The sequence below is a fragment of the Macrobrachium nipponense genome, chromosome 8 (genome assembly GCF_015104395.2).
Source record: "Macrobrachium nipponense isolate FS-2020 chromosome 8, ASM1510439v2, whole genome shotgun sequence".
In the NCBI taxonomy this organism is placed as follows: Eukaryota; Metazoa; Arthropoda; class Malacostraca; order Decapoda; family Palaemonidae; genus Macrobrachium; species Macrobrachium nipponense.
The window spans coordinates 11,500,742-11,516,773 of NC_087203.1; the positions used below are offsets into that span (position 1 = coordinate 11,500,742).

At 37.1% G+C, this 16,032-nt stretch overlaps 1 protein-coding gene across 1 annotated transcript; it reads right to left on the reverse strand.

Moving 5' to 3' along the window:
- Positions 1-470: 470 nt before the first annotated feature.
- LOC135223213 (tektin-1-like) lies at positions 471-15,227 on the reverse strand. The gene is made up of 9 exons (XM_064261713.1): positions 15,081-15,227; positions 14,277-14,404; positions 9,067-9,297; positions 7,854-7,977; positions 7,037-7,182; positions 6,442-6,523; positions 3,901-4,041; positions 2,399-2,535; positions 471-842 (listed from the first exon to the last, which is right to left on the reverse strand). The coding sequence occupies exons 1-9, from the start codon at positions 15,225-15,227 to the stop codon at positions 623-625; spliced, it is 1,356 nt and encodes a 451-aa protein (XP_064117783.1). The 3' UTR covers positions 471-622.
- Between the last annotated feature and the right edge of the window lie 805 nt (positions 15,228-16,032).

Here is a 16,032-nt window from a genome sequence, read left to right on the forward strand (position 1 = left end):
GAAATTGGATGCAGTAGAGATGACAATGCTTAGACGGATTTGTGCAATGCCAAAAATGAAAAGGATCAAGAATGAAAGAATAATGGAACTACTAAAGTGACAAGAACTATCAAAAAAGATCCCGAGGAGAAGACTGCAAATGTATAGCCATGTGACGAGAAGGGATGAGTGGTGCAGATGGAGGTGTCTCCTGGTGGGAGAGAAAGAGAGGAAGACTGAAGTGAAGTTGGATGGATGTTTTAAAGAGGATCTGGGAGGCAAACAACTGTCAGAGAGTAATGTGTATGATAGAGCCAAGTGGAGGAAGGCTATCAGAAACATCGATCCAACATAGAAGTGGGAGAAGATGCACAGAAAGAAGAAGAAAGTCAAATTCTAAACATGTATAGGTGCAGGCAGGGAGTGCTTGATGTACATCAGTAAACAAAAATACCAAGACGGTTCAAGTCATTCCGCTTTCCCAAAATGGGAAAATGGTAAGTCATCTTTAATATTCGTTAGCAAAGTAAATCCTGTATATCACAAATGTAAAACTTTTAGTCTTATAAAATTATGAAAAGATTCACTACTGAGAGTTGCCACCACTAAAAACACCCATCTTTTCCATTCCAGGTCGTATACATTAATACGCGTCAATCTTGACGGTGTTCCGGATTCCCATGACTCTGACCTCATCCAGGAGGATGGTTCTAGCCTTCAAATTAATGTCGTGTTCCAAGGTGACCCTGGTTGACCTCAGCCTCTGGAGCTGATCCCGAGAGAGGTCGGCTGCTTGACTCAAACGAGATATGCTCAGTTCCAGTTCCTCCACCTCGCGGAGTAAGGAAGCTTCCACCTCATCCCTGGTGGTAGATAAAAACAGAAATAAGGGAAAATTAACAAGATATACTCTCAGTGCAATTTGGTTTTGAAGAATCGTCAATTCTGCAAACTGTCCCTTGGTCGGACTGCCTCCCTAGACACTACAATTCATAAGCTCCGGGTTTAACCAGTGGCAGCTGATGAAACACAATGCTGTCTACGGCGACGATACCGTCACTCTCAATTATGCCGAAGACAAAAGGGAGATCCGACACATTATTATCGCCATCGCCATCATTGTCCCTCAGTCACCCTCCTCTTGTACCACATGGATGTCGACATGACGTTGAATGAGCAATGACATTTCGATAAGGTGCTTTCCCTTTGGAGTCACACTTCCCCCGCCTGCAGTTATTGATGCAGTTTTTACGTCTTCCTCTGTTTTGTTACTTATATGTGGAGTGTGTTACTTGGCTGTTAGTTTATCTCGTTATGTCATCCATAGACATACATTGTAGTTTATCTGTTTATTTTCGTTTTTGAATTAGTATTAATTGTTTAATCTATTTATTTACGGAGCTTTTTGCGCATACAGTACGAGACTCTAATATTGTTATATTTCCCTTGAGAAAAAAACTTGAAGTTTAATCAGCAACAGCAGCAGCACTCTTGTGTGAAAGGGAACACAAGAGATGCAAACTTCCATCTTACAGGAAAGTGAAGTAAAATGTTGGAACAACTAACTCTTGAGTTAATGATCTCACGAAATATCTAGAAAGCAAAATTCAAGATTTCTTTCTTATGCATCAAATTTCCCAGTCATAGATTTTAGCAGCAAAAATCAACTGCCACCTTTAATCTGTCAATGTGGGATTCCGGTTACTTTATAAGACTTGCAGAATAATGATTATTATAGTTGTATTTGAAATATGGCTTAATCGGCAGCCTTCTATCGCTCATAATGTTATCATGTACGATGCACTAACGTGTGATGCATAACTCCAAGGTTTGCTTATCTCTTTATCTTAAATCTCCAGATCATTGATGTCAGCGAAATATTATTATGACAGGTTCAGCTCTGTCAATTGTTATCTTTTCAGTCTTACTTAAAAGTAACTTAAATGTTAATGACTTGTTATTCAAATGAAATCGTTATCGTTCTAGACAAGTTGAGGGGATTTTTGTATCTTTAAACGTAATTTGACTGTTAAAACGTGTGATGCTGTGCTAAACATCACAAACGTGAGCACAGGGAATGCATTTAATTTGTAAATCATTTCACAAACTGATGAAGTCATTTGATGATGAGACTTGTCATCTGGTTTTCTACTTTGTACTTGAAACGACTGAATCAATCTAACATGCATATACTGTATTCAGCGAGCGAAGAAATCACATAGATGTCCACAAAGCAAAGTCATTTTAAAAGTCATGATTTCAACAAGGAAGACGAGAAAAAACACACCGTGAAAGCGCTGTAAGTAACACTGCACGCAAAGGGGAAAATAATAATGATATGAATATAGAGGGAGAACGGTCGGAGATCCTCACCTTGAGGAAGCGCTCCGGCCTCTTCCTAACCAGAAACATTTCTTACCTGGTCCTTTCCATGTTGGGCCGAGCCGTGCGTGTCTGTAGGCGGGACTGGGCAAGTGCCAGGGGCCCCCTCTTAGCCTCGAGTTCTGCCTCCACCATTTCCAGGCTCTGGACCAGAAGATTCTCCTCATCAACCACCTGACAAAGCATTGCATTAAGACATTACTGGGCAGAATCTCATTACTGTTATTACAAAGATAAAATTTCTCTGAGTGTCGTTTGAGGCGGTTCATTTTTCCTGTCTCTTTCAGCAGGGAACGATGAAGCGATTACTCCGGTGGCTCATTTTTTTCTATTTTACCTTTCATGTCATTTCAAATTATATGAAAACCCTGCTATCCAATGGAGACTTAAACTATCGGTAAACAGCTTAGGCAAAGAGCATATTTCAGATGTATTTAGATATCCATCCACTACTTTTCATGTGAGAAAGTCAACTAAATACGTCAAGTCATCTATTCCGGAACGCTGATGCTACCTGTCTGGTTCCAAGGAGGTCAGCATGAAGACTGGCCCGCCAGAGAAATGCGATCGAGTCAAATATTCTATTCTTGAGATAAGAGACTCTTTTGCACGACTTGCCTGCATCTAGACCACACTGACAAGACCACCTAGCACCTGCTTGTCGACCAGGATAGTTTTTATTGCGAAACAATAATCATATGCTGAAAGGGCGTTGATATCTTTAAGAGTCAGATTAGCTGTATAGTTGTAATTATATACTACACACAATTGTTGAATATGTGTCTGGTTAGCAGAGCAATAACTGTTGTTTCATTTAAGAAAAATACACAAATGTTCGAGGTCCTTCTTATGCTTTAATCCAGACTGCTAATTGGTTTGATTTCCGAGAGAAAGCCATCAGGTAAACTTGAGGTTCTTCAATGAATAACAAGAAGAGTGTACAAAGTATATTTCGACGTGATAATTGGTCATTCAAGAGAGCCCTTGATTATTAGAAATGACTGCGTACCATTTTTAAGAAACGAAGGCCAGATTATGTCAGTTAAAAACCAGGCTAAAATGAAGCATTTGCCGTCGACCGAGTCAGCTGGCCTGGCATTAAAGGAGGTGCCTTTGATCGTGTCTGGATAGATCCGAATAATAGCTACAGAAGTATACCTGATGTCATTAGCAGCAGGTGGATGATGTGTATCTGCTTAAATCTAGGTCGTAAAAAACTTTTCTAAGCAAATTCCTCTGATATCACAAATGTACATATAAAGTTTTCAATTTATATGTACATTTTAACGTATGGGGTCATATAAATATTCTCTCTCTCTCTCTCTCTCTCTCTCTCTCTCTCTCTCTCTCTCTCTCTCTCTCTCTCTCTCTCTGTTTTTTTATTTAGCCACTCATAATTTTCATAAGCCTCTTTACCGGGACACGTTGCTGTCAGTCTCTCTCTCTCTCTCTCTCTCTCTCTCTCTCTCTCTCTCTCTCTCTCTCTCTCAGCTGAACCCATTGAATTTATAGTCTTTCCTTTTCATAACCTAACCTCACCTTAGCATGTTGCTCTTCGAGCATTTTTTTGGCGTGTCTCGTATCGTTGATCCTTTCTTGCATGCAATGGTTAGTGTGGTCAACCCGCTCTCGAATGTGCCTTGCAGTAGCCGTGAGGATGTCTTCGGCAATTGCTGTAATCTGCAATTGGTAAATAATAAAAGAATTGTTTCACTTTATACCTGAAAAATGAACTTTTATTAGCCAAATGGTTTTGCTTAAGAATAGTCTATGAAGTGCAAATATTTCGGTGGACATGCTAATCTCCATATATATGTGTGTATGTATAAGTTAACAGAAACAATACCACGTTAAAAACTTTATACCTTAACAGCAATTAGGATCTTAAAATGTTAAAATGTTATAGAAGAAATTCTGGAGCAATTCAGAAAAAATGAACGAATTAGAATCTAAAATCTTATATCATCTTGATAAGTGGAATGGAAATAGTCAATGTGAACAAATTCCCTCCTTTGGGGTATAATTAGATTTGAAAATATCTATCAGTGGTAAGAATGTAACTGTCCAAAGAAATAATAATAACTCATATCAAAGCAATTAAGACAGTTACCCCACCCTTGTCTCTTCTCTTGAATGAGTTCTGTGACTGTTTCCTACAAGAACTATTTCAGCAGTTGTTGCTTTTCTTGGCAGAAGGCAAGAGTCCCTTCTCTTCTCTGGCAGGTCTTGTGACACTCTTGAACCATCTCTTCCGCGAACCTACTGCAATGTAATTAGTCATAATAAAATCACACACTTCTTTTGACTCTTTCTTCGTAGCTTTGGAATTCTCTTCTTGCTTCACTTTATAGCTTTAGCTAATTAGTCAGGAAAACAACTGAGATTTTATGATCACAGTTTGTCCTACATTTGTATGTATGTCTGTATGTATTGCGTAAACTTTGCACATTTTATGCTTTATCTTCAGAACTCATGGATCACTTTCAATTAAGGTAAAGGGGATTCAAGTTGATTGTGACATGGTGCGATGCGCCCTTCTAAGAGAACATCATCAAGACAGAGCAAAGTAAAGATATTGTCATTTAAGTATTCCTGCCTAGAGCAATTTGCCTACAGATGGAAAAACTTAAAAGAAAACCTCCTATTATTGAGTACATTCAGTATGCTGGGGACGTTCAAAGGTGGACTTAGAAATATGTAGGGTAAATCTTTTAAAGTCTTCTGTAGAATAACGGGTTGGGGCTACATTAGAGCGATTTTTCGTAGAGAATGGCCCCCAAGGGTTATAACCAGGTATGTATCCACCTTTGCAGCTTGTTTAGTGCCAGCCTGTTGGGGATACCGTAAACACATAAACAAAAGACTTTAAATATCATAAAGATAATGACCCCCAAGAGATATTTGCCCTACATAACGACCCCAGAAAACCATTGGTGTCACTATCTAGAAAAGATCCCAGTAGGGGTCCAAAGCTTTGCATAGGAATATATAAATGGAAAAAATCTTAATCCTATGCTTGCAAATGCAGCAAGGTGACTCAGATGAGCAGTGTTACCAATAGCCCTCTCGTATATTTTTTCTTTCTTTCTTTTTGCCTCGGCTATTGGCTTACTCTATCTTATTGGAATCTGGTATTACAATGACACGTGTAAATGTCATAGTAGGAAGTTGAACTCATAATAAAGAATAATCCTTAAATTATTTTCAGTCTTTTCATTCTCATGTTTTATATATGTTTTCCAAAGCAGTTATCTATCTTCATCAATTCTCAGGAACGGCGAAATTCAGTTGAATTATTACTGACAGTTGTAGATTTTTTGTATGACTCCAGCAAGGCCTCTCTCTTTCTCTCTCTTTTTGTCTCTTTGTCTCCTTTACCAGTATTTATCTGTGATTATGGTGCTGTCTGTTTATTTTATAATCTTGTAATAAACTGATTATAATGTGCAATCGTTGACATCATGCAGTATACAATTGCAAAATCAAATCAGTGAAGTCCGAAGCAGTCCTAGCTTACAAATCGACTGGCAGGCAGAGCTGCGTATAGGGGTGAAAGACCAATCGAACCATCTATTAGTATGTCCTTCAGAAGAATCCCTCGAGATGGTTAGAACTAAGGGTTTCTCTCTCTCTCTCTCACACACACACACACACACACACACACACACACACACACACACACACACACACACACACATGCAAGTAATGAAGAGGACTTTTTGTTATGTTTAAGTTTTCCATAATCATGACTTATATTAAGAACAGCTCTCCTTAAAACGACAACAGCGTTAGCGTCGATAACCCTAGTCGTCACGACGCAAGTTAGGAAAGGAAGCCGAGATTCATAATTGTAGAGTATCCCCTAAAACTCTTTTGGCCGTTTTCAATAATAAACTTCTGTCTTTCAAAGAAAATTAACTTCCGCAGCTGAATGGGGGCCTCAGAAATTTATTTGTAATTCTAGACTAAGACTGCTTTTGAATATACGCTGGTCAAATATATCACTCAGATGATGTATTAGATTTCTAATATCAAATTACCATACACTTTACATACGCGCGTAGGAGAATTATGACTTACTTGTTCAGACAGTTCATGCTCCTTGTCAGCTCTTGCTAATAACCTTACACCAGTTTCTCTCCACCATTCGACGGAAATGGGACTGAAACAATGATTACAGTTTTGAAATTAAGGACAATATTAATCTTGTTCTTACTGAGAACCTTTTCAGAATCATTCCTAGAAAGTGGCCCCAAGGGGTTTTCTGATGTCGTTGTCTAGGATTAATATTTCTTGGGGCTCATTGTCTTTATGATATCTACAATCTTTTGTTTGTCATTACGGTAATCTCCAGCGGGCTTGTACTAAACAAGGTCTTTAGACCTTGGTACTAAACACACCGCAAAGATGTATACATACCGGATTAAGACCCGAGGGGTCACTTTCTAGGAAAGATCTCTTTTCTAGTTTATGTTTGTTGAAAATATGATTCATTGATGTCAGTCTAACTTTGTTCCAACAATTCTGAAGTATTGATGATATCGCATTCGGGTTTCTCGGGGAAAAAAAAAGAAAAAAAAACTTCCAACAAAAGCAAAATAGTCTCTAAATCTCCCATTTCGTCATGAGCTCTTAGCATTAAAAATTCATCTACGTTAGAGTTAAGATGCCATACCTCGGATCGACCGTCTGTTGTGGTATGATAGCAGTGTGTTCGTGGGTGGGCGTGAGATGAGTCGTAGCTTCCTCCACTCGAAGAGCGTGGTCCTTGTCTTGCAAATTCTTCTCCAGGTGGTACCGGCAGGAAAGGTCTCGTCTTATCTGTATTGTAGACATGGATATCAGAGCTCTAGTTTGATTGTTAGGATACTCTCTCTCTCTCTCTCTCTCTCTCTCATCCTCATCTCTCTCTCTATCTCTCTCATCCTCTCTCTCTTCCATCTCTCTCTCATCCTCTCTCTCTCTCATAACTTGCTTTCCTTTGCCACTATATATGTATATTCATATATGGGTTGTGGTATTTTGGGATCAACATCGACTTTCCGCTGCTTGGTACAGATTTCAACCTCCCACTAACTTTTAGTACACCTGAATCACATCACTAATATTGCTGTGTGCTGGGAATGGGTCAGAAAGCGCCCTGGCAAGGTGGTACAGTGTTCAGGCTTATGACAGCTGGAATTTAGTTTACGCCTAGACTATTGCTCACTGAAATGGGTGCGAACATCAAGAAAAGGGTGGAAATCTAGCAACTTTAACCCTAAAGACTTAATTAGATGCTTTCATCGACTTCCTGCAACAGGCTGCCACAAAACCATCTTATCCTGAAGTGAAAGCTGGTCTGCCCAAACTTTGGTGCTTTCCTCTTTCAGTCGTTTTAAGGTTAGAAGTTTTATAAGGCTTTTGCCTATTATCTAAAATGCTACAATTACTAATTTGTCTTTTGTCCTTCTTGCCTATCCGCACTCTGAATTCAACAGGATATCTGTTACCTGATTAATAGTATCCTTTAGGGCTCTGTCTAATGCATCTCTGCACCTTGTTATTTCCGTGATCTCCTGACGAAGGGCTGTGGATGCCTCGTCTTCAACCTCTTCAACGCCTGTTCGTTCACGTCTGCTTGAAAAAAAATAACATTCGTATATAATTCAGCTGTATTTTGTGAATAATATTTCGCCAAAGACTGCAGAATTTTGTAAACAATCTTAATCAACATTTTTATGAAGAAACTACAGCAGTAAACTGAATTGTGTTAACCTAACTAAAGGACAACGGTTTATTGTCTTTTTATTTCAATCATTGATGATTTTATTTTGTCTATGAACTTCTAAGCAGTTTGAAATTTAAAGATTTTTAGACATTTTGTTAGGCAAATGCGAATAAAAGATACACGTTAAGTAAATAATGTTACTTAAACCTTTTGTTGAAGTCTGTAAGGGGCCGATAATTACTCAGAAATGAAGTGTGGATGCCGGTGGTGAATAAAAAGCGTATGTTGAAGCTGTCGAGGTTAATCATAAGTGTAATATGCATTATTTAACAGCTGTAAGGTTGAGAAATTTGGAGATCGTGAAAGGAAATGGTAAAAATATCAGAACAGATAAAAAGAAGAATTTGAATCTGAGGCAGTGGTTTGGGCATGTGCAGAGAATGAAGAACGATGGGTTATCGCAATGCGTGCGTGACTCTCAAGTGCTAGGTGAGAGGAGAGAAAGACCTTGAAACTGAAGGACAAATTGCTCGAAAGAAACATAAGAAAGGAAGGACCTTAAGATTCAGGAAGTAAGAGAGTGCGTGCAAGACAAAGGTGATTGGTGCAGTGTGTGTAAGGGGGTTCGAAATTATTCTAATGAGTCTTTTTGCGTGGGTGTATGAAGCGACTACTGTTGCAGAAATTTTATGCACAGGGGTTCATCTATAATTCAGCAGTTGATGGAGAAAACAGTGGTTACAATTTTTTTTCCTGTAACCCGCCCTGAAATTAGGGAAATTTTGTAATATATATATATATTTATATATATATATATATATATATATAATATATATAAATATATATATATAAATATATATATATATATATATATAGAGAGAGAGAGAGAGAGAGAGAGAGAGAGCGAGAGAGAGAGAGAGAGAGATGTGACTGTGTGTCTGTGTTAATTAAGCATGTATGCATTTGAAGGGCAACAAGTTTCAATCCAACAAGACCTAATATTAAGACACTGATGAGCCACTTCTAAAGGATGGACATAGAGATGATTTGCCTTCTCCAGCCTCTCCTTCATGGTCTTCAAGACGGCGATGTCTTTGTCGATGGTTGTGTGTCGTGTAGCAAGTTCTTCCCTCCAAAAACTGACGTCACACACTCGGTCTTCCAGCCGCCTCTCGACCTCAGCTCGGTGTTGACTTGTTAGTTTGTCTGTTTCTTCACAAATTCGTCTGCAAGAAAAAAAAATGGAGAGATTTATAATGGAGAGATTTATAATGTTACATAAAATAGGAGTGAATAGTAATGAAACTCACTTGATTTTCTGGATTATTTTTATTTTAGTCTTTGGGGTAGCCCCAAAAAATTCTGTCAGAGTGGCAAATAGTTATTATATTATTTATTTTCATGGAATGATATATGATACTAGAAGCTGTTTACAAGTACTCGCTCAAATGGGTTCATCTTTTTTATTCGTAAGAGTAATTAAAATGATAATCAACGCCACAGAAAAAAATTTCCCTTTTTTCGGTATATACAAATATGGATCAACAACCATTTATGTTTTTAATTATGTTATTACATTTATTATTTTGTATTCTGTTCATCGATGTTATATTACGTCAATTTATTTACATTAAGCTTTTCTTCAATAATTTGTAACTTTGTTTTATTTAGTCATTGAACCTGATATATATTAGGGGCGTTCAAAACTTATGTAACGCCTTAGTGGGGGAGGGGGAGGTGAAGTGTTATGAATGTAACAGTGGGCGGGTGGGGTGTGCAGCCATAACATTTTCAGTTCTTTTTTTCCTCTGTTTCTTTTGACAATATGTAAAATTGTAGGACAAAAGTAGGATGGGAATCTAAGGGTCGAACCAGGAAAATTTTTTTTGACTAAACATTTCCTTCACCAATGTATTCTGATAGATCCCTAGTAATAACAACAACAAAAATAAAACCTAACGTCCGAGGCTCTAAGCAAAATTTTAATGAGTGTGCCAAAAAAAAATCGCGATTTTTCAACATTTTCGCGATATAATCCTACACTATGCATTTTATCGAGGACATTATTACACAAAAAATTAAAGTAGATTAAACTATCTTTCTAATGATATATAATGGTGTATACTTTGCTATGTCAGAATAGTATAGTACGTACCTATGATTCAACAAGGGTTGATGTTAAAACCCCGAAAATGCATTATTTCCGAATTTTGTCATTTAACTTTCTGAATGGGCATTTTCTTCAATCATTTTCGTTACACTTCTAAAATATAACCGATTTTCTATATAATGATGTATAATAATATACACGTATGTATATCTAATAGTCGAACCTGGAAACAATTTGTAGCCAAATAATTCCTTCACCAATGTGTTCTGATACGTCCCTACTTTTACCAAAAAAAATAAAATAAATAAAAAAAAATAAAAAGTCCGAGGCCCCAAGCAAAATTTTTAGGGAGGCAAAAACCCCAAAATCGCGATTTTTTACATTTTCGCGTTATACTCCTAAAGAATGCATTTTATGAAAAACATTATCATATACGAAATTAAAGTATATTAAATCAACTTTCTAATGATAATAATGATGTATGCTTGTGGTATTAGTATAGCACCTATGATTCGACAAAGGTTGATGTTAAAAGCCTGAAAATGCATTTTTTTCCGAATTTTGTCTTTCAGTTTTTTAAAGGACATTTTCTAAAAACAGCTTAGCTGCCCTATCAATTATAACATTTTCTCTATAAATCGTCTGTACAATGGTGTATAACAATGTGTATTTTACCCAGTGAAGTTCCATAAATGCGCCACTTTCACGTTCTAAGTTAAGTATATCTTAGTTTAACCAGAGCACTGAGCCGATTAACAGCTCTCCTAGGGTTGGCCCGAAGGATTAGATATTTTTACGTGGCTAGGAACCAATTGGTCACTTAGCAACGGGACCTACAGCTTATTGTGGGATCCGAACCACATTATATCATGAAATGAATTTCTATCACCAGAAATAAATTCCTCTGATTCTGTGTTGGTCAAGCTGAGGATCGAAATTTGGACCACCGGATTGGTAGCCGAGCGCGAAGACCACTCATCTTCCAACTAGGAACTACACTTTCATTTCTATATATGAGATAAATCATAAAGTTTTCCGCACTTGAAATAACAATTGATAGGAATAAGATGATAGTCACTTTGACCATAGCGAATTCTTAGATTAGAAATAAATCGTCTCATTTGCTATGACCCGACATTTTTTTCAAACGCTTAAAAATTAAAAATGCATTTTGACGAAAATCATTTTTCTTCGTAGATGAATAAATTGTATACGCAATGGCGTAAACCAATGTATATTGTACCCGATTAGTAGGGTATGTATATAATATATCTGGTGAAATTCGGAAGAAGGTTACATATGAAACTCTAAAAACGCACGATTTTGCTTAGAGTTTCAGAGTTTCATATGTAACCTTCTTCCGAATTTCACCAGGCATATAATACATAGCTTACTAATCGGGTACAATATACATTGGTAAACACCATTGCGTATGCAATTTATTCATCTACGAAGAAAAATGCTTTACGTCAAAATGCATTTTTAATTTTTAATTAAGCTTTTGAAAAATATGTTACGGCCCGGTCAGTTCGGTCCATAGCAAATGAGACGATTTCTAATCTAAGAATTCGCTATGGTCAAAATGACTATTATCTTATTCATATCAACTGTTATTTCAAGTGCGGAAAACTTTATGGTTTATCTCATATATCGAACGTGAAAGTAGCGCACTTATCGAACTTTATTGGGAACATTTTCAAAACTGGGCGGTAACACCTTCACAAATTGAGTAAAATATACATTGTTATACACCATTATACAGACAATTTATAGAGACAATGTTATATATTAAAAGTGCAGCGAAGCTGTTTTTAGAAAATGTCCTTTAAAAAAGTTGAAAAACAAAATTCGGAAAAAAAATGCATTTTCAGGCTTTTAACATCAACCTTTGTCGAATCAGGTGCTATACTAATACCACAAAGTATACATCATTATTTATCACTAGCAAGGTAATTTAATCTACTTTAATTTCGTATATAGTAATGTTTTTGATAAAATGCATTCTTTAGAAGTATAAAGTGAAAATGTAAAAATAGATAGCGATTTCGGGGGGGTTTTTGCCCGCCCTAAAAATTTTGCTAGGGGCCCCGGACTTTTTTTTTTATGGTAACACATTCGTAAAGGAATTATTTGGTTTCAAATTTTTTCCAGGTTCGACTCTAAGATTCCCTTCCTATATGGAGTTTAATTGTGAACCCTTTTCGAACCATACCACCTTCACAAATTGAGTAAGACATATATTATCATACAACATTACATAGAAAAATTTTAGATTTTAATAGTGCAACGAAAATGTTTTCAGAAAATGCCTATTCGAAAAGTTAAAAGACAAAATTTTTTTAAAAAATGCATTTTAGGGGTTTTAACATCAACCTTTGTTGAATCCTATACTATACTAACAAAGCAAAGTATACATCATTATATACCATTAGAAAGGTAATTCTATTTAGCTCATTTTCGTATATAATAATGCCCTCGATAAAATGCATATAGTGTAGGAGTATAACGCGAAAATGTTAAAAAAATCGCGATTTCGAGTGAGTTTCTGCCCTTAAAAAATTTTGCTAGGGGCCCCGGACGTTAGGGATTTTTTTTTTTTTCGTAAGACTATGGACATAACAGAACGCATTAGAGAAGGAATTATTCGGTTAGAAATTTTTCCCGGTTCGGCCAGCTCTGATGCTAAAATTCCCTTACTAAGAGAGTGATAGTAAAGATTCGACAAAAGACTTTTATTATATTTTAGTAATATTTAGAATATGGTATTTGATTTTTTTTTTTAACACTATGTTTAAAAAATATCGCTGCCTCTGAAATTTCTGTAGATAATACTCCTTCTGTGAAAAACCATCCCATTTTTATAGATTACTTACTGTCTAGGTCATTCGCGCTTTGGGAATAACTAAATATCGACTTTCCTGGCGGCATGTGCGCACATCAAAAGATGTACGTGTTCCAATTTTAAGCAGACTGCGTTTCAAATCATGATCAGCAAATTATTCGATGTGGTTGATCTATGATTGACATTTTCACTTTTATTACAAGAATATTACAAATACATACACACACACACACACACACACACACACACACACACACACACACACACACACACACATATATATATATATATATATATATATATATATATATATATATATATATATATATATATATGCACTTGATTTCTCCGATATAGTTCTTACTATGGTGCTGGTCAACATTAGGAAGATCTGTAAGGATTTGCAATTTGTGGAAATGCCTTTTTGGGTCGTTGGATGAAGTAAATTAAAAGCAATTCAGATGTAGGTATTTGCCTATGTACCAAGTCTTCCTTAACACGTACAGCACAAAGTAACGCTCTGCATTCTGTCATTATTTGAGCCAACCATGGGAAAGGCTGGTCTCAGACTGCACGACGGTAAGCCTCAGCGTGGAGTTCCATAGGCAGCAAACAGATATAATGATACATATTGCTTTTTATTAATTACTTTCATTTGTCTGGCGAGGTAACTGACGGTCAGAAAGCACTCCCGCTGTTTAAGCATTTCACACACTCAAGGTGAGTGGCGACTCCCCGGTAAGACTGGCAGCCTTAAGGTCTTGGCTCTGCATGGGGCACCCTTTTATCTCGTCTCCATTTTCACCCAAAACGAAACTAAAGGACACATATTCTCTCTCTCTCTCTCTCTCTCTCTCTCTCTCTCTCTCTCTCTCTCTCTCCGCACTCGTTTGATAATTATAATTGCTGCCTTTATACGTTATGAAAACCCTATATTGTCATGTCGTTTCCTTTTTATTAGGCAAATAAAACAAAAATGTATCAGACGGAGATTGTTCAAAATTTGCAATATCTGGACCAAGACAAAATGTCACAAAAGTTTCAAAGAAATTAGAAATAACTGTGATAACCTTCCGACGATCTTTTTCATGACATAGGAACTAGACACGTACCCCTAAACTGGGTGCACGGTGCATACACATGTGTGCTAGCATAATTAGAGAGAGAGGAGAGGAGAGAGAGAGAGAGAGAGAGAGAGAGAGAGAGAGAGAGAGAGCCTTATTTTCAATGAAGTGGTAAATGGGAAAACTAACTTGTTCTCCTCGCGTGTCCTCTGAGCCTTTGATGCATTGGCATGAGCATCATGAAGTTTTGCACTGTGGGATGCCCGCCAAACCGCTGGATTGACTGGAGGCGAGGGAATCCAGGCGTCGCCTCCAACCTGCAAAGGAGTCAGTCAATCTGAATAAGATTCTTTACTCAAAAGTGAAGAGGGAATTAATAATTACGCCAACGTCGGATATAGTTAATGATGATAGATTGGAAGTTTAGCTGAAATGTGAAAACGAAAAAAAATCCGACTTATCAAGTGACACTAAAATTATAATTCTTGTGAAACTATAACTTTAACTATAACTATACAGAGAGAGGAGGGGGAGCCGAAGGTGGGGAGCTAAATATTTACGATGGTATAAGTGGCATAATTATTAACAAAAGCACAAACGTCTGATGATTCTAAAATCAATCCACTTATACCTCACATGCTATTGAAGAAAATATGTGATCAACATATCCAGTCTCGGGCAATATTGAAAACATTCGTACCTTCTGTCTGAAAGTTTAATGTAAAATATTTCAGTGATAAAACATCACGATGAAAATATTGTTTTGAATTTGTATTATTTCCCGTCGAACGGGAGGATATTTGAAGTTGCTCTTATAATGTCCCAAGAAGCCACTTCTAGTGTAAAGGTGGAATCTAGAACACACATTTACCAGTTGCCGCCGAATGCTTACAGTTCACGACAGGGCTCTTTTAGAGAGCCCTTATGTTTTAAACAGGGACATCAAGACCATTGCCCTGTTTACAAGCAACGAGTGATATTTACAATCCTCACCTGTGCCGGTGTTCTAGGCTGCACGGCCGGGGCATATGGCTGTTCTTGGGCTGCTGTCACTGGAGAGACGACTCCGGACCCAACTCTGTAGTAATCCCTTGTATATTCAGATCGACTCACACGCCGAGATCGCTCCAGAAGGGCCATTGCTGCAAGAAGCACAAGCAGATTGCCATTAATATCCTGTGCTTTCTTTTAAATCAAATCCTCTATCATACTCATCCACCCATGAGATTTGACCATACTCAAAATTCAGAGGCACAAAGACTGCAAAGAATTTCATTACGGAAAGACTGGAAGTATACTGCAATATTTTTGTCATGCAGTGTGCTTATGACATGCGCTGTACCATTTGAATGGCATATATTTCTCAATGATAATATTTTTCGAAAATAAGAGGAGGTCTGGGAGCTCTCAACAACATTGCTATATCCGTTTTTGGCAGGAACTTCATGGGATCAACGGTAATTTACCTCATTCCTATAAGACTTCATATCATTGTCAGTCATTAACGTCCCCTAGTGAACTCTACTGAAACTTTTGACACAACCGTAATTACGCGAAATTATTTTTTTTAATTATTTTTTTTAATTATTTTTTTTATTTATTTTTTCCTACTGTAAACAAAAATGTATTCTGATAGTAGAACTTTACTTGATTTTAGAACGATGTAGTATACAGTGTTCATAATTGTTTTAGTAACATTAATTCACTCATTTCAAAGTCTTTGTAACATCAAGCAATCTCACTCTTTCACACATACACGCCCACGCATGTGCAAAAAAAAATGCAAGGGAACGGTCATTACTTAGAGCGGAGATATAAAAAAGTACAGAAATGTAGAGTAAGAGTATAAGTTGACGTGCAACTACAACCCAAAGTCAGAGAGTCTCAAGCAAGTCCAAGGAAACAACAAACTTCGCAGGCCGCAGCTGTCACCATCATTCTAATA

Bases quoted from the DNA above. Each gene is read 5' to 3' on its own strand.
- LOC135223213 (XM_064261713.1), bottom strand. From the start codon at position 15,227: ATGGCCCTTCTGGAGCGATCTCGGCGTGTGAGTCGATCTGAATATACA. The intron at 7,978-9,066 runs GTCTTGTTGGAT...TTTTTCAAGCAG, and splicing joins CATCAGTGTCTTAATATTAG to ACGTGAACGAACAGGCGTTG. The intron at 843-2,398 runs GTAAGAAATGTT...ATCTACCACCAG, and splicing joins CCCAACATGGAAAGGACCAG to GGATGAGGTGGAAGCTTCCT.